At 43.9% G+C, this 26937-nt stretch overlaps 1 protein-coding gene across 1 annotated transcript in view; it reads left to right on the plus strand.

Annotated features, from left to right (window-relative positions):
• Positions 1 to 26715, plus strand: part of HS1BP3 (HCLS1 binding protein 3) — a 54450-nt gene extending 27735 nt beyond the window's left edge. Inside the window, exons 5-7 of the mRNA XM_062488446.1 lie at positions 16547 to 16698; positions 17200 to 17335; positions 26487 to 26715. Of these exons, the coding sequence (XP_062344430.1) occupies positions 16547 to 16698; positions 17200 to 17335; positions 26487 to 26715 (517 nt within the window). The remainder of the gene's footprint in view (positions 1 to 16546; positions 16699 to 17199; positions 17336 to 26486) is intronic.
• Positions 26716 to 26937: the final 222 nt, after the last annotated feature.

The raw sequence follows: 26937 nt of genomic DNA on the forward strand, positions 1-26937 counted from the left end.
CTCTTGTTCTGTCAGTTGTTGCTTGGAGAAAGAGACCAGCCCCACCTGACTACAAACACCTTTCAGGAAGTTGTAGAGAGTGATGAGGTCACCCCTGAGTCTCTTTTTCTCCAGGATAAACAACCCCAGCTCCCTCAGCTGTTCCTCACAGGGTTTGTGTTCCAAGCCCCTCCCCAGCCTCGTTGTCTCCTCTGGATGTGCTCAAGTGTCTCAACATCCTTCCTAAACTGAGGGGACAGAACTGGACACAGCACTCAAGGTGTGCCCTCACCAGTGCTGAGTCCAGGGGAAGAATGACCTCCCTGTTCCTGCTGGCCACACCATTCCTGATCCAGGCCAGGGGCCATTGGCCCTCTTGGCCACCAGGGCACACTGCTGGCTCATGTTCAGTCGCTGTGGACCAGCACCCCCAGGTCCCTTTCTGCCTGGGCACTGTCCAGCCACACCGTCCCCAACCTGTAACACTGCAGGGGTTATTGTGGCCAAAATGCAGGACTTGGCACTTGGACTTCTTAAATTTCATCCCATTGGACTCTGCCCATCCATCCAACCATTCCAGGTCTCTCTGCTGAGCCCTCCTACCTTCCAACAGATCAACACATACTCCCAGCTTAGTGTTGTCAGCAAATTTACTCATGGAAGACTCAGTACCCTCATCCATGTCCTCAATAAAAATATTGAACAGGACTGGCCCCCGCACAGACCCCTGAGGGACAGCACTGGTGACTGATCCCAGCTGGATGCAGCACTGTTCACCACCACTCTCCGGGCCCGGCCATCCAACCAGTTCTTAATCCAGCACAGAGAGCTCCTGTCCAAGCTGTGGGCTGCAGCTTTTCCAGGGAATGCTGTGGGAGACAGTGTCAAAGGCCTTGCTGAAGTCCAGGTACACAACATCTACAGCCTTTCCTGCATCCACCAGGCAGGTCACTCGGTCATAAAAGGTCAAACATGACCTACCCCTCCTAAACCCCTGCTGGCTGGGTCTGATACCCTGGCCATCCTCTTAAGTGCTGTGTGATGGCACTCAGTATAAATTGTTCCATTACCTTAGCAGGGACTGAGGTCAGGATGACTGGTTTATAGTTACCAGGATCCTCCTTCCCACTCTTCTTGTGAATGGGAGTCACACTGGCTGGCTTCCAGTCATCTGGAACCTCCTCAGTGAGCCAGGACTGTTGGTAAATGATGGAGCTCTTCACAAGCTCATCTGCCAGCTCCCTTGTCACCCTGGGATGGATCCCATCTGGTTCCATGGATTTATGAACATTCAAGCAGCTCAGCAGTTCTCTGACTGCCTCCTCCTGGATAAAAGGGGGACCATTCTGCTCCCTGACACCATCTACCATCCCAGGAGGACAGCTGTCCTGAGGACAAGCTGTCTTCCCACTAAAGACTGAGGCAAAGGAGGTGTTAAGGACTTCCACCCTCTCCTCATCTGCAGTTACCAAGTTCCCTCCCACATACAGTAGAGAACAAAAGTTGGTCTTACCCTTCCTTTTGCCATTAATATATTTGTAAAATATTTTTATTATCCTTTACAGAAGTTGCCAAATTAAGTTCTAACCGAGCTTTGGCCTCCCTATTTTTTTCCTGCATGCCCTAGCAACTCCCTTAAATACTTCCTGAGAGACCTGACCTTTCTTCCAAAGATGATCCTCTTTTTATTCCTAAGTTCCTTTGAAACCTCGTTGCCCATCCAGGCTGACGTTTGCCTCGTCAACTCATCTTTCAGCACACAGGGACAGTCTGTTCCTGTGTCCTCAAGATTTCTGTTTTGAAGCACACCCACCTTTCCTGAACTCCTGTGTTTTTAAGGGCTGCTTCCCAAGGAATCCTCTGAATAAGTCTCGTGAATAGGCCAAAGTCTGCCCTCTGCAAGTCCAGTTCATAGTTCTACCTATGTCTCTCCTTATTTCAACAAATATTGAGAACTCTGTCATTCCACAATCACTGTGCCCCAAACAGCCTCCAACCACCACATCTCCCACCAGCCCATCTCTATTTCCAAACAGGAGATCTAACATAGTCCCTCCCCTGGTAGGCTCACCCACCAGCTGTGACAAAATGTTATCCTCCACACACTCTTAAGAACTTCCTGGTCTTTCTCTTTTCTGCTGTATTAAGTTCCCAGCAGATGTCTTGTAGGTTAAAGTCACTTACAGAAACAAGGGCTGATGATCCTGAAACATTCTCCAGCTGTTAATAGAATAAGTTGTCCACCTCTTCTTCCTGGTTGGGTGGACAATAACAGACTCCCAGTAGGATGTCAGCCTTGTTGGCTTTCCCCTTAATTCTTACCCACAGGCATTCAACTCCATCGTATTAATTTCAATACCCATGGCGTCAAAAGCCTCCCTAATACAAAGGGCCATCCCTCCACCTCTTCTCCCTTTCCTGTCTCTTCTGAAGAGCTGGTAGCCATCCAGTGCAGTGCTCCAGCTGTGTGAGTCGTCCCACCACGTTTCTGTGATGGTGACCACAGCACAGCTCTGCTGTTGCATCATGGCCTGCAGCTCCTCTGGTTTGTTACCCATGTTGTGTGCTTTGGTACACATGCACCTCAGCTGGGCTGCTGATTTCACCCCTAACTCAGGCTTACCACCCTTGGGCCTGCTTCCAGACACCCCAGCTTCATTCCCCCTCCCCCTTCAAACCTAGTTTAAAGTCCTCTCAATAAGTTCTGCCAATTCATAAACTAAAATCCTTCTGTCCTTACACAGAGGTGGAGCCCATCCAGTTCCAACAGGCCAGGCGCCATGAAAGTTGCCCCATGATCAAAGAGCCCAAAATTCTGCTGATGACAGCAACCCTTGAGCCACTTGTTGACAATGTGGGCTCTCCTATTCCTTCTGTTGTTTTTTTCCGCCTCCAAAGGGACTGAACAGAATACTACCTGTGCCCCTGCCCTATGGACTACTTGACCCAGTGCTTCAAAGTCCATTTAATTGCCCTGACACTCCTCTTTTCAGTCTCATCATTAGCAGCCTGGAATATCAGCAGTGGGTAATAATCAGAGGGCTGAGTCAGCCCAGGGAGACTCCCAGTGAAATCCTGTGCCCAGGCCCCAGGGAGGCAGCAGTCCTCTCTGTGGGATGGGTCCTGTCAACATATGGGGCCCTCTGTTCCCCTCAGAAGGGAGTCACCCACCATAACTACCCTTCTTTTCTTTTTAATGTTAGAGGTGGTGATATGTCCTACAGATGAAGCATAACTGGGAGGCCCACTGGGCAGACTTTTTTTCTTCTACACCATCAGGCTGACCCTCTAGGTCCAGGGCCTCAGACCTGTTCTGAAGTAACACCTGGCTAGGTGATAGGGGTTGGGAGGAATTTTTATCATTACCTCCCTGAGTAGGGAGCCGTTTCCACTCCCCTTCATCCACCATTCTCCTATTGCCTGCCAGTGGGAGGCATGGTAGTCCTCTGACTCCTGGTGGGCCTCCCTCAAGGATGGAAGGGCAGAACTTCACCAGTCTATTTCCCTTTCACTTTCCCTAATACTCCTTAGTCTTTCAACTTCCTTCCTAAGCTGGACCACCAGCGAAAGGAGATGATTCCCCTGTTCACACTACAGGCAGGTTTCTGCAATGCCTCCCAGGTACCACTGGTTGGCTCAAACACTGCACAGGAAGGGGTCTGGACAGACACATCCTTTTTGGAGGATTCTATTTGGCTAACTGCAGTTTTTGATCGTGTAAAAACCATTACTAACAAAAAAATCCCAAAACCCACCAACCAACAAAACCACAACAAACTAAATGCCCACTGGCAGGAGGAAAACTGCAACTCTGCCTGCTTGCCCTGCCTGCTGAACTGCTGCACCATGGTCCCTGTTTGTCCACTCCAGGTCACCATGCCTATGTGGCTAAGAGAACTTACTACATTATCTAGGCCCCTTTCCAGCAGACACTTCATTTTTCATCTGTGTTATGGGTTATCTGCCAGCGTAGGCTGTTGTTGCATGTAACACTCTTATACTGGGAACTTATTCCCGAATCATCCGTATTTCTTCTCTTGGCTATGAGTGACAGAGCCATGGCCCCAACTGTTCCTGTAATATGGGAAAAAGCAAATGTGTTCTCAAGAGACTCCTGAGGGTTAATCCTCACTTTGTCCCTCAGGGGCTGTTACACCAAACCCTGACCTCGCTGGAGTTGTTTTCATTTGTTCAGTGATGCTGCCAAGAGACGAGGGTAGTGCCACACAATGCAGGATACTGGAACAGGAAGGAGAAGCACATGGTCTAGAACTGTGCACCAAGGTCTCAGGAGAATTAGTTTTAATTCTTCATTTCAAAAACATCCTGTTTAGGCTGCAGATAGCTCACTTCTGGTTTTCAGGACCGCATTTCATTCCTGATCTGTAAAGAAACAATGCTGGCATGCCCCGGCATGCAGAGGTGCAGAGAGAGTGAGGCTGAAAGGCTGTGAGGAGTTTTGGGGCTATCCAAACATTGCGGTTTGTTGTCGGTAAGCATTGGTTTAGTTGCCCTTGGGAGGTGATGCTGGAGATATTACCCAGCCTGTTGTATTCCTTAGTCTCATGGAGGAACGCCTTGGTCTGCCAGTCCTTTTCCAGCACAGCACCATTGCTCACAGGAGGGATGCTGTCATGGTGCCGTTGTGTGCTGCTGGTAGATATTACAAAAGATGCTGAGTAGTCCTTAAGCCCTACATCAAAATGGACAACGTGGCAAAGGACAGCAGTCTCCTTCCTTCTCTCTGCTTATCACTTCTTCCTGGAAGGGGCTGGTACCCAGGACCTCTCACAAGGACCCTTTCTAGAAGGTGACATGGACATGAAGCTTCCCTCCATACACAGTTCTCCCGCAGTATCACACCAGCCTTTGCTCCTTCAAACACCACCACGTGCCTTTGTTCTGTGCCCAAAGAATGTCATTAGCACCAGTTCAGGCTATGACTTTACAGAGCTCTAGCACGGCCCTCATGTAATTTCATTTTTAAGTTCGAGCACTTTGAACTTAAAAACAAATGCAGAATAAACATTAATTCCAGAATGCCACAGAGAGCAAGGGAAGACTAAGGCCAAGTGTTTTAAAGTATGGATACAGTCCTGCCACCAGCCTTCTTGTTCAGCAGGGTAGGTGTGTTTGCTGCCTCTTGTGCTTATGGCACCTCTGCTGTGGAATTCAGTGTCAAAATCTTTCCAAAGCCACTTTGTCACTGTCCTCCTCAGCTGGGCATGGGAGAGAAATTATAATGATGGACTCAATGAGTGAAGGACAGGGGGAGATCATTCACCAGTGACCATCACAGGCGAAACAGGCTCTGCCTGGGGAAATGAACAGAATTTATTACCAGTCAAATCAAAGCAGGATAATGAGAAATAAAATTGAATTATAAAATGCCTTCTCCCATCCCTCCCTTCTTCCTGGACTCAACTTCGCTCCTGATTTTCTCTACCTCCCCACCAGCAATGCAGGGGGAATGGGCACTGGTGTCACTTTCATTACATGTTGTCTCTGCTGTTCCTTCTTCTCACATCCTTGTTCCTTGGGGTAACAAACCTGCCAGCAAACCTGTTCCAGCATGGGCTCCTCTGTCCATGGGTCACAGGTCCTGCCAGGAGCCTGCTCCAGTGTGGGGTCTCTTGGGAAGCCTCTTTCAGGCATCCCCCTGATCCAGGTTGGGATCCTCCACAGGTTGCAGGTGGATCTCTGCTCTCCCATGGGCCTCCATGGGCTGCAGAGGCACAGCTGCCTCACCAGGGTCTGCAGGGGAATCTCTGCTCTGGCACCTGGAGCATCTTCTCTGGCTTTTTCATTGCCCTGGGCATCTGCAGGACTGTTTCTCCCACATTCTCATTCTCTCCTGGCTGCAGTTGCAGAATAGTTTTCCCCCCTTACTTATGCTATCACAGAGGCTCTACCACTGTGGCTGGTGGGCTTGACCTTGGCCAGTGAGGAGTCCCTCTTGGAGCTGGCTGGCATTGACTGTTGGAAATGGGGAAGCTTCCAGCAGTTTCTCACAGAAGCCACCCCTGTAGCACCTGCCCGCTACCAAAGTCTTGCTATGCAAACTCCAGGCTTGGTGGGGAGCATGAAGGGACTTGGCTACAGGAAGAAGTCATCCCTACAAATCAGCATTTTGACCATATCTGATGTACTGTATGTTTACAACCACGCTGACCCTGTGGTGCTTGTCCTCTGTCCTGACTGTGTGTCATGTGAAAGGTCTGCTGTAGCATTTCTGTAGCTTATGGATCCAAATTCTGAAGTGCCTTGGGTCTGTGTTTTCTGTCTGTAATGTTCATTTTTCTTCCAACACTGCCACAGCCACTGTAGCACAAGGGAGTCAAAGCTCAAAATATTGTGCAGTTGTTTGTAATTGCTAGTTCTGTGCTTTCATCAGCATCATTTCAGCACTTTTCCAGTCGTCCCTCTTACTGACACAGATCAGTGATAGAGTTTGTGTTCCCTCTCTGTATTCAACCAAAGATCCTCCTTTATCAAACCTCAGGTAATTTCTCATGTCTCCAACTTACTAGATGGTACAAGATTCTTCACAGCATAGAGCTTTCATCTTCTTTGAATGAATTTAGGATTTGTGAGTCAGCAAACTGACCCAAAGTTAGCTCACAGGTAAGTGACCAGTAGCTAAACCTGGCTCACACTGTGACTGACCAGTAGCTAAGCCTGGAAAGAGCTCTCCTTGGAGCTCTTCATTTCTTGCTTTTTGTCTCCACACAAGCCTGAGATCTCATGTCATGTGGGGTATGACAGCCTGAGACGTTTACCAGCATTTCTACCCATAGTCTGTGTTCCCTGATCCATTTTCCCTCTGCACCCCTTGCAGCACAGGAATCTTCAGTGTTTATTTAATGCAGCCATCTCAAGATACTGGCAGGCAGGAGCAGATCATCAGGTGGCTGAGCAGGAGCAAGGAATGGGGTCTTCAAGGAGTCAGCTGAGTGGATCTGCAGGCTCATGTTGTTTGTGTCAAGTCATAATCCCCTGAGGATGTGAGATACTAGCTGGAGGGCTGAGATCATGTATCTGCCAGCTCTGAAGAGTGCTGTGGGAATAGGAAGTGTCCTCTGGCTGGGCTGAGCTCAGAGATTTTTTTGCCAGTAGGAGGGGAGTGAATTTTGTTAGGATTTTGGAATATTGTCATGGCTGCGAAATAACACCAGCAATGAGTTGGATTGCATGCATAATTAGCCAGAACACGTGTGAAGACTACTCATATTTTCTCCTTTCAGTCACGTGTTGTGGCTTGCTGGCACTTAGCAGCTTCCAGTGGTTCAGTGCCTGGCCTCGCTATGCTCCCCAAGGGGTTTGTGGTGCTTCCCCACTGGACCCCCTCCAGCCTGACAGTCAGCTGGAGCTTAGTGCCCAGCCCCTGGAGCTACTGACCTTGCAAAAGATTCTCTGCTGAGAAATCAAGCTAGTAAGCAATAAAATCGTAAATAGGAATCCAATTTTAAAAATGCAGAATTTTGTCAGCTGTTTTTCTGCTTACAGCAGAAAGCAGCCCCCAGGCAGCTGCCACTGCAGAGCCCCAGTGTCTTGCTTGGGAGGGAGAGATTGTGTCTGGGGTGCTCCCTGATGTGACTGTTCCTACAGTCTGACCCAGCAGTGTCTGCAGCATCACAAGTGGCATTGCTTCATGCAATAGGTATATCAATGGCCTAGAGAATATTTCACCCAGAGCAATTTTATCTTACCTCCGTTAAAAAAAAAATCATCACAAGAAACCTGTAGGCAGGAAAGCAGTGTTCTCTTTTTATGGAAGATGTTGTCATGATCAGCAAGAGAGGCAGCAGCCAGAGTGTCTGCAACAGCAGTGTCATTTAGCTCTGACAATGTCTCACTGTGTCCTTCTCCCTTGTAGTTCCTGTGGAGCCATCTCTGAGTTGTGGTGAGAGGTTTGTTTTACCCATGGTGCAGCCAAGGGGAAAAAGTGACCTCTGTGAACAGCAAGATGTGGGGGAGGGACGGCAGTGGGGAACCAGGCTCAGCCCCATCATCTCTCCTGGTTACTGCTGGAATATGATCACTGCCTTGGTATCTGGCCCCTCTTGAGCTTTTCATAAGCTCTTTAGATACGGTGTACAGGGATGTTGGGCAAAATTCTAGACTGGAACATCATATGAAGGTTGCTAGAGGTTTTTTGTAGGCTATTGGTCTGTGCAGGTACCAGGCAAAGAAAAGGAAACGTACCCTTCAGACTGTTTTATATGGAATGTCAGGGATTACAGAGGCCAGACGCTTTTTATGCAAACATCCTCTATCCTATTGGAAGCTCTTCTGTTCACAGACAGAGAAAAATTAAAGTAGTGTCTGCAGTCTGGGCTCTTGTACCGCTTCTGCTTTAGGATGTGATGAGGAGGGAATTCAGGTGAGGCAGCAGCAAAGTGGAAATTATCTCCTGAGGAGCACAGTGTGAGTCCAGGGGACTGGACTGCATTCTGTTGTGAGGAGGTAAAGATTAAATAAACCAAAATTAAAACTTTATTAAGTAGAGGTAGTGGTTGCAAACAGGTTGCCTGTCACTGGAAGGAGGCACCAAACAGTTGCTGATCAGACCTTGCCAAGGCCTGTAGTGAGACAACACTTTAAAACTTTTAATGTTAAGATGGAAAAGGGTAGGTTTAGATGAGATACAAGTACAATAAAGGTGGTGAGACACTGGCCCAAAGAAGCTGTGGATGCCCTACCCCTGGAAGTGTGCAAGGCTAGGTTGGATGGGACTCTGAGCAATCTAATGATAGGTGTCCCAGAACACAACAGGGGGGTTGGAATAGGTGATTTTAGTGTCCCTTTCAACCCAAACCATTCTGTGACTCTGTTGTTCCATGAGGTCTAAGTGCCAAACACATCTGAAAATGAACTATCAACTATTCACATGTTCAGTGCTTTTTCAGAAAATAGATCTAACAAGAACCCACAATAGTATGTTCATGTCAGGAGTGGAGCAGGTTTCACCATTTCAATGTTGAAGAAACCAGTCACTTCTCCAGAATGGTTACTATTTCCATTTGTCACTTTTAGGTGCTATGTGTAAGAATTCTCAGCATGACATTGCATACTTTTAGTACCTTTAATTCCCTCTTTGTGAGGCTTTCTTCTTAAGCGTTTGCTCCCAAATCTGTTGAGTTTTGGCAGAAAACATACTTACTAGCAAGTTTTTCTTACACACTGTTTCAGCTTGGGTGACTTGGATTGTGAAGCTTGTCAGGGTGTTTTGTGAAGAACATCTCATAAAGGACCAATGTTGGTAGGTTGATTTCATTACAGTGGTCAAATTTAAATTATTTTGGCATGTTTTATTGCTGAGTTATACTGCATGTAGACATCACTTTACAGGCATGCAACACTTACTCAAGTACTTACTCAAGAATTTGTTAGTTTTTGGAGCTACAGACCTGCAACAATCATCAATCAATGTAAGAGAATGGATTTTTTTTTTTTTCTTAGAGTATAAATTTTATAGGGCTAAAAGAAAGTTTCCTGAGAAGTAACTCCTGAAAGCAATGACTTTAGCTTGAATTTTACTCTAAAGAAAATAAACCAAGGGATAATGTCTTGCACCATTTTTAAAGTCCAAACTGTTCTCCCCCATTTTATTTCCTGATACAATTTTGTTTCTTCAGAAAGATTCTGCATTTATTTAAGATTTGACATGAATTTTGCCTTTTATTGAAAACTGACTGATAAACACTGTTTATTTTTAGGGGCTAGGAGTTACAGCTAGTTACCATTTGTGATCAGTTTCAACCTCTCCCCTTTCTCTTGTTTTGCTTACTGTTACTTCTGCTTAGTTTTATCCTTTTTTCCCCCTTTACATTTTCTCATCTACATTTTACCACTTTCCAAGTGAAGTTATCTGTTTCTCCTTCAGTTACTGCCTGTAGTCTTTTTCAAAAGCATAATTTGAGCAATGGTAATAATCTTTAGGGTTAAAGCAGAAGAAGAAGAGTCCAGAACAGAGGTCTGGAGAGTAAGAGGTACATGATGTGAAGAAGGGAGTTCAAGATGACAAGGAGGCCTTATTGTCAGTCTGGAAGGGTAAGGCAACCCTGCAGATTCTGGAGCTGGAGCAAGAAAATGTCTGATACTGGCCAAAAAATCGGGAAAGTGAGGAGGAGGGATGAAAAGGGGAAAAAGGATGGAACTGGGTAGAAATTGTAAAGGCTGGACATAAGGAAAATAAAAGGTGTACCAGAAGAGGGAAGCAGAGCAAAAATCAATGTTTCTTTCCTTTTATCAATTTGAAATCAAGTCCTGACAGACATACAAATAGAGAAAGAGAATTAAGGGCATGATAAAAGCTGATATGCATCAAGCCCTGATGCTGCCACCATCATTTTTGCCTTTTAGCTCTTTTACTAATTCATAGACACATAATATTCTCGTCTCCTTGTCCTACAAAAAGAGTGTTGTGGTTTTATTCCCTGTTGCTTGAGGTATCTCAGTGTCCAAGTTAATGCAGAGATAGCTCAGGATTTCTACACAGAAGTAGGTTTCTGCAATGGTGCAGTAAGATCACTGTCTCCAGGATCTGGAAGAGAGAAACTTCCATTGTCCTGCTCCTGCTTTAGAAGTAAATGGTGGGAACTGTTAGGATTGCTATGTCACACCTTGGGTAAGATACCATTATTAATCAAGGCTGATTTATAATTTTCTTCATGAAAAGAAGATAGCATGATTCTGGCCAGATTTTAGTAATAAATGCTGTTTTATTAACTGACTGATTATATGTGATAATCTGCCTTTCTGTAATTTTACTGAGCGTCAAGGCAATGCTCACTGGCCCATGCTTGTGTTCTACTTTTTTAACTTTTCTGATTTCTAAAATAGCTTTTATTTTTAGCTCTCTGTAACCTCCCTGGAGTTCTAAAATGTGTTGAGTAGTTACATCCAGGGTACAGAAAATGCCTGGCCAGTTTTTTCCAAAACACCTTAGTGCGTTTTCTCGTATTGCATATCTGAAAATGTTCATCATTTACATGAGTATTAGGATAATAAAAATTTTCCTGTTGTCAGAAGCTCTGAAAGTACCATTTTGCTGCTTTGCAGGTAAAACCCAAAATACTAGTGAGTATTTTTGGCTTTTTCACATCATTATGAACAACTTTATTATGCTTCTCTTGTTCTGGACCATGGTGGTTTAATTTACTCTTGATTATGTTTTGAAACTTGTCTTTTGTTGTCCTTAACTTGTTTCAACAAGTCTTACACTCTGGTTTAGTCTAGAAAATCAGAGGAAAATTATAAAGAAAGTTCCTTTATGGTAATTTTCCTTCTTTGCAATCTACTCTGTAACCATTGTTCCCCTGCCAGATTTATGAGGGTTTGAGTGTTTTATTAGTTATTTAGTTGAAAAAATTCTAGGAAATGTTTCTACATTATGATTATTGCTAATGAGCTGTGTACTAAACAGAAGTTGTCCATCTGTGGTCTTCTCATCTGCTTTCCAATTATGTTGGAGAGTGATATAATCAGAAAAATTGAGGACAGATTATAAACACATCTTGCCATTGTTTTGGTAGAACAGGTACTCTTGAGTTCTGAGCCCTTCAGAAAAATCTCAGCACAAAAGCAGGTCCTTGAATGGGAGCTGAACTACTGAAAATCTGTTCCTTCAGGCTTTCTTTCCATCTGTTGCTCTGCTGGAACAATAATCCAAGGCTGACCTAATCTCAGAGCTGCAGCAGACAAACTTTGCAATGAAATATTCTGGTTCCAAATTATTTCCATTTGGAGATTTATTCCATCAGTTGCATATTATCTTACTTTGGGACATCCAACGCCTTTTAAAATACTGTAACGTAGTATGATGTCCACAAGAAAAAGAGCTATGTGAGGTGAAGTATCCCTGCAGCCAGGACTTGTCGTGCTGGTTTAATGCTTAGGACTGAGGCTGTGTGAGCTGATGGGCTTCGACTTTCTACTGAGCATGCTTTGCATCCAGAGCAATTGAGAATGACCCCTTTTGTCCTGTCTGTAATTATCAGGCAGCTCTGGAAAATGAGCACTGCTGAATGAAAAGAAAGCAAGCAGCAGATGACATTTTGTTTTCTGCACAAACAAACTAGTGTGTAGGATCTTTGTTTTTCAGACATGGTTTTCAAGAAGATGTACTAATATTGCTGCTATTCTAGCTGTAGCTTTTTTGTTCAAGCCTGAACATAGATCTGTGGGAGCTGGGATGTCCATTTATATTCATGACCTCTTCCCTTGTAAAATTCCATGGATACCTAATATATGAGTATGTATATTCTGAATAAGTCTTTTTTTTATATTACTGTAGCACTCCTTTTCTGAATAATCTTATTTCTATAAAAAAAGAGATAGTCATATTTTCAGAATAATGACATCTGAAAACTTCTGCATGTATGCTGAGATTACATGTGCTCTTGATTTAAAAGAAATCACTGCTTTAACCGAGCACTGAGCATGGGCAGGGACTTCTCTCTGTATGGAGCACATTAGACACACTATGATTTAAACCAGTGTCACCCAGCATTGGATCTGTCATTCCAGTGTTTCACAAACAGCTATCACACACAGGTCTGGAAATCTTCTGACTTTGGAGTGTCTTAGTCATCCTTGTTGCTGTTTTCCACAGCTGACCAGAAAGCTCTTGTGCATTGCTGCTGTGCCAGTGAGACCTGACAGATGAATGACCTACATTGTGTCAGTAAACAGTGACAGGAGAATTCACAAAACTCACAAAGTGAGTGAAGATTGAAAGTGTCTGCATCCAGGGTTTTGTTGATATTTTCATGGGTGATTTGAGTATCATGTGGGAGCCAGGAGTCTCAGGACTTTAGAGCCAGGACTTTAGAGTGTTCCAGCAGCCTGACTAGGTAGATTCATATACTCTAACCTTTGATCATCCAGTTTTGCTCCATGTCAGTTAGAAGGCCAGTCTTTATGTACAGTCACTTGGGAGGCTCCTTTTTAGTCAGAGCAGGAGACAGGAGTGTTATTTGAGTTATTCTCCCTGTGCTTCCTTCCCTGTAGACATCAGTAGGCTCAACTGGGTAAATAGTTTCTGCTGAACAAAGGATATGTCGTCTTTAGGGCTGATTTGGTTTTTGTTAAGGTTTTAAAAGTCAGTAGAGTAATATTCCAAAAGTTCACTTGTTTCATAAATGAAGAAATAGCAATAACACAGGTCATCTTCTGCCAGCTGGGTGCTGGTAGTTTCAAAATGTCATATGCCAAGGTTGTGAGCGTGATGTATGAAGAAAGTGCTAATGAAGTGCAGGGTTTGGGTACAGTAATACTTTGGAAGACTGAATGTTCCTTCATTCTGTCTTCCCCAAAGACTCTACATTCCTACACAAGTTTACTGCACCCTGGTACATCATGATCATCGAATGAGCTGTCCTTGCAGCTTCCTCTCTGCATGCCTGCCAGCTCGGGGCTTCGCTATCAGCTTGGCTCCAGCAGAGTCCCTGGGCCCTGCTTATGGGGAGGTAGCACCAATATATAGAGAGGGGATGGGTGGGCAGACAGATGCAGAACCTCAGACTGTCTCTGAAATTTCTCACACACCCCCTTCTCATCCATTAACCTCTGCCCAGCAGTTTAGTCTGGACTGGCACAGCTAAATACAGAACCGTGGGAATCCTGTTTCCCACTTAGAGACTGATCTCAACAGTGTCCCTGTATGGATCTGCTGGAATTACTTGGCAGTCCAACAGTGGATTCCTTAGAAGGGTAGTGAGGGGAAACAACTTGAAGGGAGAAAAACAACTTCCTCCTGTTCCTACCAGAACCAGTCAAGCCCAGTGGGTTCTGGCCCTGTGCCCTGTAGCTGCCAGTGGGGTCCCTTGGCCAAACAGAAAGTGAGCCTATGACAGTGGGCTGGTTTGGTGCCAGATTACACAGAAGGTTGTTACCAGGACCTTTCAGTTCTATTATTTCCATTTTACTTGCTGTTCTGTATGACACTCTTTATGATTCTCTTCCCTTTCTTCTGGCTGTTCTGATATTGTTTGCTGCAAATACTTGAGCTAACTAGTAGTAAATTCCTTGCTAACTTTCCTGGGGTGGAGATCTGGTGCTTGGCAGTGTACTGGCTCATGTATATAATTACCTGTGCCACGATGGGCTCTTATGCATCAGGAGAGCTGTTGTAACTCTCTAAATGCACCAGAGGTCTTGTCAAAGACTTTTGGCATTCTGTAGGTTGGCAAATCCTCACCTGTGTTGTCATTCACCTCTCAAAGAATACTTCGTGAGGCATGAATTATGCAAATAAAAGTTGTTTCTTCCCCAGTAGATCGGATTTATTTGTATTTACTAAATCTTTTTTTTAATCAGTTTGTCAGCTCTGAAAGACTCAGTGCTACTGCTCTTTGGTTTTGTTGTTGTTTGGTTTACATTTTCCTTTAACACTTAGGCTCATTTGAGTGATAGATACCTTACTGCAGTTAATAAAGCAATGAATTTGAGATTGTGTAGGTATCCTGGCTGAAAGCTGCCTGTACATACCACAACTTCAGATCTTGACAGGTTTTGGAAGAAGGGTCTTCTACAAATGCTTCAGTTTGAAGCAGTTCCATGGAACTGAGCTTTCAAAAGTAGCTCAAATTCAGAGTTACTCAAGGCATACATCCCTAAAGAATATGAATGCAAAAAAAAATCAGTAAATTTTCTTCTGCTTTAAAATGAAGGTTTTGTCATAAATAGTAGTTGATGACACCTGCAGATACCTTTATAGTATCAAATAGGGTATATTTCCAAATAAATCAATATTTAAGGTCCGCATGGGGCTTGCTCTTGGGCTGCATTTGGCACAAAGAGATGGTAGCAAGGTAATAATTATCTGTGAGTTCCAGTTTGTTGATAATAAACTTGTGAAAATAACTGGAAGTAACTGGACTCTGCTTTTGTGTGCAGCTGTAATTGGAAGAGGATTTTGCAAGATTCTTTCATGTACTTGGAATGTGTGTGTAATCTTTTGACCTTGTTCTTAGTTTTTGATGACTGTGGCATGCTAAGTGCTGATAATTGGGTTTGCTCTAGGCTGAAACTTGACCTGCTCTCTGCAGAGGAGAAGATCAGATCTTCCATTGCAAGAGGCACTCAAAAGGGGCTGCCTTAGAAATGGCAAGACCTGCAATTGCAAACCTGCAGGGCTGCTGAGAGTGAAGATCTCTGAAATATGGCAATTACATTGGAAGGGCATGTTGTACTCGGGACCGCTTCTCTTTCAACCTAGTTTGAATTGGACTTGTGATGATTGTTAAAAGATTCGTGTTGATCATAGAAGTTTAGGAGTTTGTGTAAACCAGAATACTTAGATAAGACATGGAACTAGATAAAGGGAAATATGTGATTAAAACCATTCTGTTTAAATCCCCCTGATATGAATATTGTGTTTTCTAAGTAAATTGTATTTGGTACCAGTTTGTGAAATGAGGTTTTCCCACAGCCTGAAAGATTTTGCAAAATCAGATTTCCTGCCTTTGTGTAATCAATTGCAACCTATCTGCTAAGACCAGACTTCCCACTTCTGCTGTTCTTTATCTACCAAAACCAAATGGTTACTTGACAAATTGAAGATTTCACACAGCAGTCCCATGAATGTTTTTTGACCACCACTGCTTACCTGGCAGAATTATGACAACAAAAAAATAACAATTATTGATTACTACAAGGAAAACCATGCTATAAAAAGGAGCTGCAAACCAAGGTTCGAGGGAGCGTGGAGTGGGCAGTGACCCCTCACGTTCCCCAGTGCTCCTTGCTCCGTCTGTATCAAATAAAGCAATCTAAATTTTGCTAAATATTTAGACCTTTTGTTTCTCATTTATAACAGACTTTACACCCAAAGGTTTTTTTCATCTAATTTTTTTTTTTCTGTGCAACCTGGTTTGCCTCGTAACTCAAGCTGCCTTATTGTGAGAGCTAACTTGTAGCTTCAGCTGATGGAATGTGAGTCCTGGGTATGACAGCAAAAGGCAGGTGCATTTCATTCTGCCCTTGGAGGGGGAGTCAACTCTCTTTGTTTAAGCCATGTGCAAATGAGGGGAGTGTCTAATACCTTTATGAAAGGAGTATGCAGTAATCATAAACAGCATCAGGAGCTGGCAGGGAAATGGAGCCAGAGGAATTTTTCAAAACCTGTCCACAGGGATCAGTGCAATGGACCAACCTGCATTTTGTATTTCAAGCCATCCTTTCCTGTCTGTCTCAAACAGTGTTGATGGAACTGTTCTTTCTTATTTTAAGCTTTCTGTGTGGGAGGAGTAAAACTGCTTAAATGTTTCTGAGTAGTAGTTTGCACAGTACAGCATTGTTAGCTCTGCTTTCTCCCACTCCCTTTGGGGCCTTTGACAGACATAAAGAATACACAACATGGGTCCAGCTAGAGAATGCCAGACCAACTGTCCCTCCATCTCAGTAACCCATTCCTGCCAGCAATTAACAGATGCCTGTGTACCTTTGTCTAAACCTTTCCTAGCCTCCCACCATCTATTTTCAGCTTATGAGATTTTCTAGCCATAAGTCTTGCTTGTTATATGAAAAGTTGCAGCTAACTTTCTTTTCTCTTATGTTTTAGAACTAAAAAAACAAAGAAGACATCTGCTCCTCCAGCCAAAGAAGGGAAGCCCAAATTAACCATTTTTGAAGAGGAGGTGGATCCAAATGAAGGACTCTTTGGCCCAGAAAAAGATTTCTCATCAATTGATCCCAGAAGAAAGATGAAAGAGAGTAAACCTATTCTATATTTGTATATACACAGATTGCTTTATCTAAAGCATATGTATAATTGAGCCTTTAAATTACAGTGAAGCATAGTATACAGGCTAAATTATGACTTGGAAATGTTAAGGCAAATCTTCAGCTGAGCAGAATTATCTAGAAAGAACAAATGAAACCTGTAGCTCCCATAGCTGTTCTCTGTAAACATTTGGAACTAGGATATTAAGGTCTGTGGGAGCTGGCTGTCCTACAGTCACTTAGGCCAGACTAACAAGAGAAATGTGACCTACTTTTGAATGCAAGATTTATCAAAAGAAGGGTAGATTTACCAAGTCCTTGGAGTGCAGAGTATCACTGCACTTAGGGGACTGGAAGATTTTACTAAAAAAAGAATTGTGTACATGATCTGTTTTTTCAACCCAACTAGCCAGATTTAGTAGTTAGCATTAGTGCAGGCATTGTGGTACATAGCATGGTTTAACTACAGCAGCTTCTGATTCCCCTTTCTAGATCTGAAGCTATTTGAAGACCCAGACCTCGGTGGGGTGGTGAGACTGGGTGACTCACTGCTGCTGCCAGCTGCCTCTGAGCACAGCAAGGATGTGCTGAGCAGGGATCCTGAGGAGGACACTGAGGAGCTGCTGAGGTACTCATCTCAAATCTGTCATGTGGGATGAAGGTGGTCTGAAATGTTTAGATCTTAAAAGGGATTAATTTGGGGACAAAGCTTAAATACTCAGAATGCAAACTGTGAATCAATACTTGTATTGACAAGTAAAATGTAATGTGTGTCATGGAGCTTGGACTTCAAACACATTAAAAAGGAAGTTAGGAAGACCCTTTGAGAAAGGTGGGGTGCAATAAATTATTCCCTAAGTCCAAAGGAAGAGCCTTGAAGGCCCAAGGTGTGCTATCTTGTTCTTGTTTTCTAACATGACACTTCTGCTTCCTGCAAACAATCCACAGGGAACCTGACCTCCATTGTGAAAAGTAGGAAACAAAGCCCAGAGATAAAGAGCAGTTCAGCTTCAGGGGCCTGAAATCAGGGGCTCTTGCCACAGAAGGAATGATTTTCATGCTGATGGCTCACAGGCTTCCATGCATGCTTCCAGGAGGGATCCTGTGAGTACCTCCACAGCAGTAAAGGAGTTTTTATCACCCTGCATTTAATTTTTAATCTAGTGGGAAGGAGGGCTGGAGCTCAGAGTTACAGGAGGGTATAATATATTGCTTCTCCCTTGATAGTGTTGTTGCACTGGAACACATCAGCACATAATGCATTTATCCCTGACATCTCTCTCACAGGGCTGGTTTGCCTGCACTGATAATCCTCCAGAGATCAAGCAGGGAATCAGTGCTTGGAGAGACGCAGGGAATCTGTGCTGCAATAATGAGTCAAATTCATTCCTTCTGGGTCTCTGGCATCTGAATGATGAAGCCAGCCTGCTTCCAGTGCTAATTTGTGTCAACCAGCTCCTGTTAGGATGTATGATTTCCACAGCAGGTACTAAACCCAGGAGAGAGACTCTGTGTGTGGTTTCAAACCTCTCCTGAAGCAGGTAATTTTGCAGCTGTTGCTTTCTACGCATGGAAGAGTGCTGGCTGTCTCAGCAGTAATACCTGACTTACTTTAAACAAAGGTTATACTGGGCTGGGTGCCATCTTGCATTACACCCTGACAGCCCACCTGATGTTTATAGAAGCTGATGGGGCAAGACATGTCCTGATTTCCATGCTGTGGTATACTGGGAGCAAACACATGTGTGCTTGCAATATTTTCTTGTCTGCTAGTGATCTCAGCATACAGCACTTCATCCAGAGAGTTCATATGACTGCAGGAGAAGGGCCTGTTCCAGTGCAGTCCTTGCATTTCTGTCTGCTAGAGAGAACTTCTCCATCTGTCATGTTAATCTCTTTTGGATTATATATGTTAAGAGAAAGGTCTCTGAAGTCTGCTCTGAGACTAATAGACTGTGCTTTCAGATCAGTTTGGGATCATCAGCAACAACAGCACACTTGGATGGTTATGGGAACTCATGGGAAAACATTTAATTTCTTTTAAATTCCAGCAGTTTTTGTTTTTTTCCTGCTTTGTCTCAGTGCTTCCAATAGTTGATAAATCATCAAGATCCAATTGGAAGTGAATACATGTAATGAAACAGAAAATCATGCCAGGGGTCTCCAATGGGAAAGCTGTTATGGGAATCCAGAGGCAGCTCCTGGCTGTGCAAGAGATATAGGCAGATGGGTCAGGATCTGTTGACCTGTTCAGGTGCCTAACACCCTCTGAAATTCCCCTGATAAACCCAGTTGATGGTGTTATCTGCACATCATAGAGGGCTGGTGAATTCAATGCAAGGCAGTTGAGGGTAAAGGAGAAGCTGCTGTCCAAGAGGGGAGGAGGAGTAGCAGTTCTCTTTTAGCCTAATGCAACGCTTCATCTCCCCTCTATGCAAATTCACTGTGGTCACCTGAAATCCCATAGTGGAACTTTGTCCAGTAGTAGGGCAAAGTGCACTTTGTTTTGAATCTTCCTTTCCCTTCCCTTCCCTTCCCTTCCCTTCCCTTCCCTTCCCTTCCCTTCCCTTCCCTTCCCTTCCCTTCCCTTCCCTTCCCTTCCCTTCCCTTCCCTTCCCTTCCCTTCCCTTCCCTTCCCTTCCCTTCCCTTCCCTTCCCTTCCCTTCCCTTCCCTTCCCTTCCCTTCCCTTCCCTTCCCTTCCCACCAAACTGGTGTCGAATGTTCTTGCAGGGCAGTACCACTGTCTTTTCCAGGTGGTGACCCTTTGTGGTGAGAAAACGTTTAACGTAAGCTGCACTCTGCAATCTCCCTGGCATGGGAGCACGAGCTTATTTTGAGGCCTGAGAATAAATCTTGCTTTTGCCCTGTATATGTGCAATTACTCTCCGGAAAGGGACTGAAGAAATCTCTCTGCAGCCCTCAGATCAGAGTAGGAGCTGTGACAACCCATCCCTTTAGTAGACTAGAGCTGGATATGCTACTAGAAATGGAAATAGAAACATCTTGGCCTCTTGGACATAGTCACTTCTGTCATACCAAAAGTTTACCTGGACATATTTTGTTAACATCTAGGACTGTCCTGAGCTATGATGCACCAGAAGGTCTGTGGTAGGTTCAGAAACCTGGACATGTTCACTGCACTCCAGTGGAGTAGCTGAATAATGCAGATGTGGGAGGTCTTCACTGGTGCAGTGAACATTCACATGTAGCTCAGGGTCTGCTCACATGTGTGTATTGGATCTGAGAAGTGTCTGACTCACTGTGAATCATGGTCAGAGTTAGAAGAGAGCTGCCTAAGGCAGAGGAGGGCAAAACCTTCTTCCAAAGGGGGATGGGAAGAAGAAAATGTTCAGAGCAGAACACAGGAGCAGCCAGATCCTTTGTGATCTTTATGTTATCTGAATGGTTGTAGCAGCAGTAGCACCTCAGCAGTGTCAGCACAGCAGTGAATCCTCAGCAGTGGCTGTAACTCATGAGGCAGAGGCTGTTAAGGAGACAAATGAGTCTGCAAAATGTGCGTGGGCTGTGCTTGTCACAACATGAGGGAGAAGAGAATCTGATAAATGTTCTCATTGCAAACTCAAGACTGTGCTCTCTGTGGATACTTCTTCATATGAAATGAGAATTACTGTTTTAAATAGAATCACCAACTTTACATTAAAAAATGCTGAGCACTGAGAAGAACCAATTATGTTGTAAGTGCAGTGGGAGATTTCATGGGCTTTATCCCATGGGACTCTACAAAGCAGATCCCTGAAGAGGCCAAAGTTTGCTCTCCTGAAATCCAGGGTACTGAGTGTGCTGAGCACCCACTTCACTGCCATGAGAGACTCAAAACTCCACCATTTCATGGTCACTGCAGCCCAGCTGCCCTTGAGCTTCACATTCCCCAGAAGTCCCTCGTCCGTGAGAATGAGGTCCAGCCTAGCATCTCTCCTTGTTGGCTCCTTTGTCACTTGGAGAAGTAAATCATCCTCAAATGCATTCAAGGGACCTCTGCATTGCTTAAGCCCTGCTGGCTGTCCTTCCAACAGATAATGGGGTGCTTGAAGTCCTCCATGAGGACCAAGGTTTGTGAATGTGAAGCTGCTCCTGTCTGTAGAGTACCTTATCCACTCACTCTTCCTGGTCTGGTGGCCTGTAGCAGACCCCCACTATAATGTCACCTGTCCCTGCCTTCCCTTTAATCCTGATCCCTGAGTTCTTGGATAGCTCCTCATCTGAGGCTCATGGCTGAGCCCTGTGCACTCCAGCTGGTCATTGGCACAGAGGGTGACAGTCCCTCCTCGTGTCCCCTGCCTGTCCTTCCTGAGGAGCCTGGATCCTTCCATTCCAACTCTCCAGTCCCAGGACCCATCCCATCATGTCTCCATGATGCCAGCCCTGCAGGCATGAAGTCTTCTGCCTCATTAATCTCAATCATGCCTGCCTGGTGTGATGGATCAGGTTTTTGTGGGCAACCGATGCTGGACTTGATCCTGTGAATGTTGCAGCAGCTCTGTGTGCCCACAGAATTACATAAATTATCACACATCCTAGCCTGAAATAATTATCACAGCTGCCTAAGCAGCCTTTTAGGAGAGATTTAATTAGCTTCACCTTTGATAATGAATAGGGAGCTGAGATGGAAGGAAGCAGCTGTCAGCACAACATTTGTCTTTTTCCAGTGCTGAAAAAAAGTGTCAGCAGCAGGATCCCAGTTCTGCTGCCCTGTGATGGCAGATCTGGTGTGTTCCTTCTTAGGATTACACTGATAACCCTTTCAGGAGCATTATACTTTTTAAGGGTGAGGCTGTTTGTGAAAATGCACCCCAGGCACTGTTCAGTCCATAGACTTTCTTGAGCAGATTTCTCAGCTTCAGGTTTGCCAAGGTTGGCCACCCTTGAAGCAGAAAGTTTGTGTGTTCTTCTTTCAGCAGGCAGTATCAGATACTGAATTCAGAGAGTAACACATCTTCAACCTGTCCAGGAGTCATGTGGAGAAGCATCTCCAGCACCAATGCTCACTGTTCTGAGAGTATGAGAACACTATAGGTGGAAAAAAAAGCTTTGAGAAACTCCAGAGGGTTTAAATGTAGATCCTTTGGGGAAAGGGTTATTTGGGCAAGAGAAAGTTACAATAACCGAGTAAGAAATTTGGTGACCACTCCAGGGCAGTTTCTCTTGACCAATCCATGGCAATTTCTCTTGCTTGCTATGACCAAACTGTGGGGAAAGGTCCTTGATTTGGCTGTAGTAGGTTGCAGAAAAACAAATTCTTCGGGGATGGTTTTTAAGCATTTATTTTTTCATTCCTGTCATGTATTGGGATGCTACTTACAAGCATTAGAAAAACCATAAAGTAAACTTGCCAACAAAACAAAAAGCTTTTTGCTAGACCAGAAACATGAATCCTTACCTAGGAACATGTCGAGGTTGTGTAGCATAATGTACAGAGGCAATGTGGAGTCCCAGTGTAGCAAGAGATGCTTTTGTTGGGCTTGAGAACCACCACATATCAACTATTTCACCCCAGGTTATTTGCATTTTTGACAGACATCATCAGCTCAAGGGGCAGAAGCTGCCTGCTCTTCCCTGCCCCAGCTGTGCCTTTGGCTGGTGATTGGGGAACTTTCTAGAGAGGCAGGAGAGAGGTTTGAACTTTTTCAGACTGGAAAATTTTACTTTTTTCATTTCCTAGGTGAGTGATGTTACCAGCAGGCAGATTTCCTCAGAGGGCTGCTTGTGAGACTTAGCTGCACTGATGAGCCTGTTCTCTGGCACTTGGCCAGGCAGCACCACCAGGCTGCATCCATTCCAGTTGGACTCTGCAGCTGCAGAACAAAGGGACTATGTGCAGTTGCCTCCAGGGAATGGTCTCTGTCGGGCTAATCTCTCCCAGACCAAAGCCACACAGCATTTAAACAATAATGACTGTCACATTCCAGTGTCCAGACATATTTCTTGGCCCTGGTTAAAATACCACTGTGTATTTACCTGTAATGGCTTGCAGGGGAAAGCTGAAGCAGGAGGAGAGAGATCTCCTTCACAGCCCCCAGTGCCTGGCATTCCTGGGTTTGACTCCAGCCTGTATTTTTCCCTGGGCCTTGCTGGACATCACACTGTCTCTCCTGACCATAGCAGACATGATGGGCCACAGATTCTTTGAAGTCTCCTGCCTATTTTTGGGCACAAGTCTTTTCCCAAGTTGTAGATGTGGTATTACAGGACTCCCCAAGGCTTCACCAAGTTATCTCTCATACTTGGAATTAACACCAGACAAAATAAAGATAATAAGATAACAAAAGATGAAAGTCTGTTCTGCAAGAACTGCAGTTAGTTGCCCAACTGAACTTCAAGCCAACTGAGTATCCCAACTGAGCTTTTGGGATACTTTAGCAAACTATGGGAGTCTTTGTCTCTTGCTTTTATTACAGATTCTCCTCATTAAAGCACTCACAGTAAGCAGAGGTCACTGTCCCCATCATGTTGTACATGCAGTCAGTCACTCTTGTCTCAAAGAACTGGTCCAGAGAGAAGGGACAAAGTCCAGAGAAATTACATCTAAAATGTTGATGTTCTTGTGTCAGCTGCATCTGTCTCCAAGTAAGAACTCATTTACTGTCTGGAAGTCCACATGCCAGCAGTCATGAAGGGCTTTGTGACAGCTTTTCTTCAGTAAGGGCTTTGATTGCTTTCTGTGTCAGAGAGAATTTCCACCAATAGTCTCTGTGAATCAGCACAACAATATGGCAGGAATTTTAAACAATGTGGTGCTGCTTTTCTTTTACAGAAAAAGAAACAGACTAATTAAAGAATGATTAATTACATGGATTTTGTGCCTGATTGTCTATAAAAAGATGGGGTGGGAAGGTTCTTCCTTTATTTTTGTTTTAGAATCGTTGCTTGATTTTTTTTTCTTCCTCCTCCTGGCCTGGAGCTAAATATGGTGGTAGTTATGCACTGTAACAATTCATTTGCTTTCAAGAAATAGAAGTCCTTGTTTCTATCTCTGCCTGAGGCATTTTGCATTTTACCTCTTTAGTTCTGCAAAGACAGTTGTGTCTCACATGATCAAACAGCAGGGGATCAAACAGATTGCCTAGTACTGCAGTGCTGAAAGCAGGTTTTGAGACAGACCACGTATTATCTGCTGTATTCTCTCTATGAGACTTCTGTCTAACCAAGGTCTTGAAAAAATCCAGAACAGAAAAAGGAAATTACATCATTAGCTCCCAGACTTTCTTTGGCTTAAAAGCAGAACACCAAACCCCCACCCCCTAAAGACCCCCACAACCTAGTGGACTCGATCTTTTGGGGGTATGTTTTTGGCTGTGCTGAGTGGTTTTGTTGCTATGATTAGCACAGAAACTGGAGTAGAGAATTTAGGAAGTTGTACCATCATACCAGGTTAGTGAGCTGCTCCCCTTTCTGGGTAGTGCACACAGTTCAGAATACTGCTTCCTCCATATGGTCTCCATATATATTGTGTATTGTTTCTCTGCTTGTTATGTTTTCTATTATTTAAACAAAACTTTATGACATGGACGCTGATTCATTCGCTATTTGTTTATGCCAAGAAGGGAGGCTTCAGAAATACCAGCCCTAACAAGTTTTGTTTATTACACAGCAAAGAGAACAAGAACATGTCTTGGCAATGTGATTGCAGGTGTGATATCTCTTGGATATCAGAGTTTGCAACAAACAGAAAGGCCTGGATTTAAATGAAATTAATTTCTTTGTACATGAGGAATTCAGAAACACATTGAGTGTGTTTTGTAATTTAAGTAGGATTTGTCACCCACAAGGAATTATGGAAAATAAAAGACATCAGAAATCTTATCTAAATAAAAGAGAATATAATCTCCAGAGTTACTTAGAGGATGCAATTTGAGGTGCTGCCTGCTGGAATATCATAGGTAGAGTTCAAGGTGCAGTGTTCATGCTATTGGTTTTACAAGAGCAGCCTTGGTTAAAAGGGATTCCTTTTTAGTTTCCCTTTGGGAGCCACAAGAAGATCTCTCTGGTATCAGGAATGGTTTTACCTTAAAGAGTTCTGACTGTTTCTATGCCAGAAAGTTTAGGCTAATCCTTATTGACTTAATGGCCAGTTCATGGTGGGTGTCTCAGCCTGGCCTGTACAGTTGTAAGTTCCTCTCAGGTTTTAATGAACACAAAAAAGAAGCTCTCAAAATCATACAGTTTATCTTAGTAATTGTGGGATCTTTTATCTTGAGGAGGCTATAGTTCTTGAAATCCTATGGTTTTAACATTCAAAAAATATTCACTGGGGATGGAGGAATAAAGTGTCTCAGAGATGTTGATTCTTCAATCATGTTCCTGGTCATCCTGGACAGTTGCCTCATCAGTTGCTTCCCAAATTATGGAAAAGCTCAGCTTTACTTATAACCATCTGCAGAAAGCCCCAGCAGTTGTACTGCTGTGTGGTAGAGGCATTTACAGTACCTCTCCTAGGACAACTGGTGAACAGAGAAAGGGAAGAATCGCTGTCACGTTTAGGAAACAGAAATTATCACAGGGGTTTCACAGGGGTCTGGGTATCCCCCCAAGATGCCTCATTGCCTGGCAGTGAGGAAGTTATAAACTGGATATTAGGAGAAGGTTTTTCACCCAGAGGGTGGTTAAACACTGGAACAGCTCCCCAGGACAGTGGCCACAGCAGCAGCCTGACAGAGCTCAAGGAGCATTTGGACAGTCCTCTCAGGCACATGATGTGATCCTTGGGATGTCCTGTGCAGATCCAGGAGTTGGACTTGTTGATCCTGATAGGTCCTTTCCAGCTCAGGATATTTAATGATCCCATGATTCTAACTACAAAAGGCAGATGAGAAGAAGAACCAAAAAATACATCACATGAAACGATTTATTCATGCTCCAGGGACTGCCTACTATGGGTAATGGAGAAGAAGAAACTAAAAAGGCATATTCCTTGGACTCCAGTACCATATCCTGTTCCAGTCAGTGGAGCCACTGGAGAGCATCCTTCTTTTTCTTTATTCCATATATTGACTTTCCAAAGGCACACAGTTCTTGGAGTCACAAGATAATCTATGACAAGGGCTCTCTTAAAATCTTTTGACAGCTCATGTGGGAACAGAGTTGGGTACACACAGCTTGCTGCATATCTGATAGGGTCAAACAGTGAAGGTAGAAAATACTCTGAACTGTTTGAGTTGTTCTGGGTTATTTCAGTAGGAATCAGAAGCAAATTATCACCAAAAAGAGTTGTTGCATATGGTCACAGATTGCAAAACTTCTTCAGTGTCCCAGAACCAAATATGAACACAGAATTTTTAAATCCATTAGTGTTTATAGTTTCTCATGATTGAGCATGAGGAGTCTCAATCTCAGTTTTGGGTGATGGGGATGAAGAGGAAACAGAGCTGAGTGTGGATAATTTTACTTTCTCGTGAAAATTTATGGGGAAGCAAAGTATCCTGTCACAAATCAAAAACATTTGTTTCCCAAACTAAAATAAAGTTCGGTGTTTTTAGTAATCACAAATTACCTTTAATTTAGACATTTGAAAACATGAATTTTGAAAACATTTGAAATTTTCTGTAAAATTAACTTGTATAATTTAACTTGTGTGAACTGAAAAGCCACATAATAAAAAAGATGATTCTTAAGGGAACATGGAGAGAGAATGGAGAGAGAAATTCATCAGAGTAGATCCTTTCCTGGAGAAAGCTTTGTTTTGAAAGATTCCATTTTCTTATAAAACAAAAAGCAATTCAGAAATTCCCATGATGTTACTGATGTTTTCTTTTCATTCCAGAGTTGAAGATGATTTTGAAAAACTCTTAGAGGTTACCTCCAAATCAAAACCTAAGGTCCCACCAAAACCACCTCTGCCTCAGAAGCCAGCAGTTGCCCCCAGGAGCACTAATCCACCTTCACTGGCAAAGCAAAAGGAAAACAGGATTCAGATGATGAATGAAGTGGATATTCTCCAGTATATCCAGGAAAATGAATCTATCAACAACCAGGATACCAGTCTTTTTTGAGTATATGTATTTTTAAAATGTGATGATGCCTTCTTGGTCCCACCTCCCAGTGAGCTCAAGTGACAGCAGCAAGAATTGACCAGGTGTTTCTACTGTCACAGTGCTCATTTGTGTACCAGGATACAGAGAGCAAGTTTGAGTAGCAGAACCTTCCTGTGATGTTTTCAAAACAGTGCAGCTGTGATCTAATGTTGCCTTAGATTTTCAGTGTTTTACAGGGAA

Source organism: Cinclus cinclus, chromosome 3 (genome assembly GCF_963662255.1).
Source record: "Cinclus cinclus chromosome 3, bCinCin1.1, whole genome shotgun sequence".
In the NCBI taxonomy this organism is placed as follows: domain Eukaryota; kingdom Metazoa; phylum Chordata; class Aves; order Passeriformes; family Cinclidae; genus Cinclus; species Cinclus cinclus.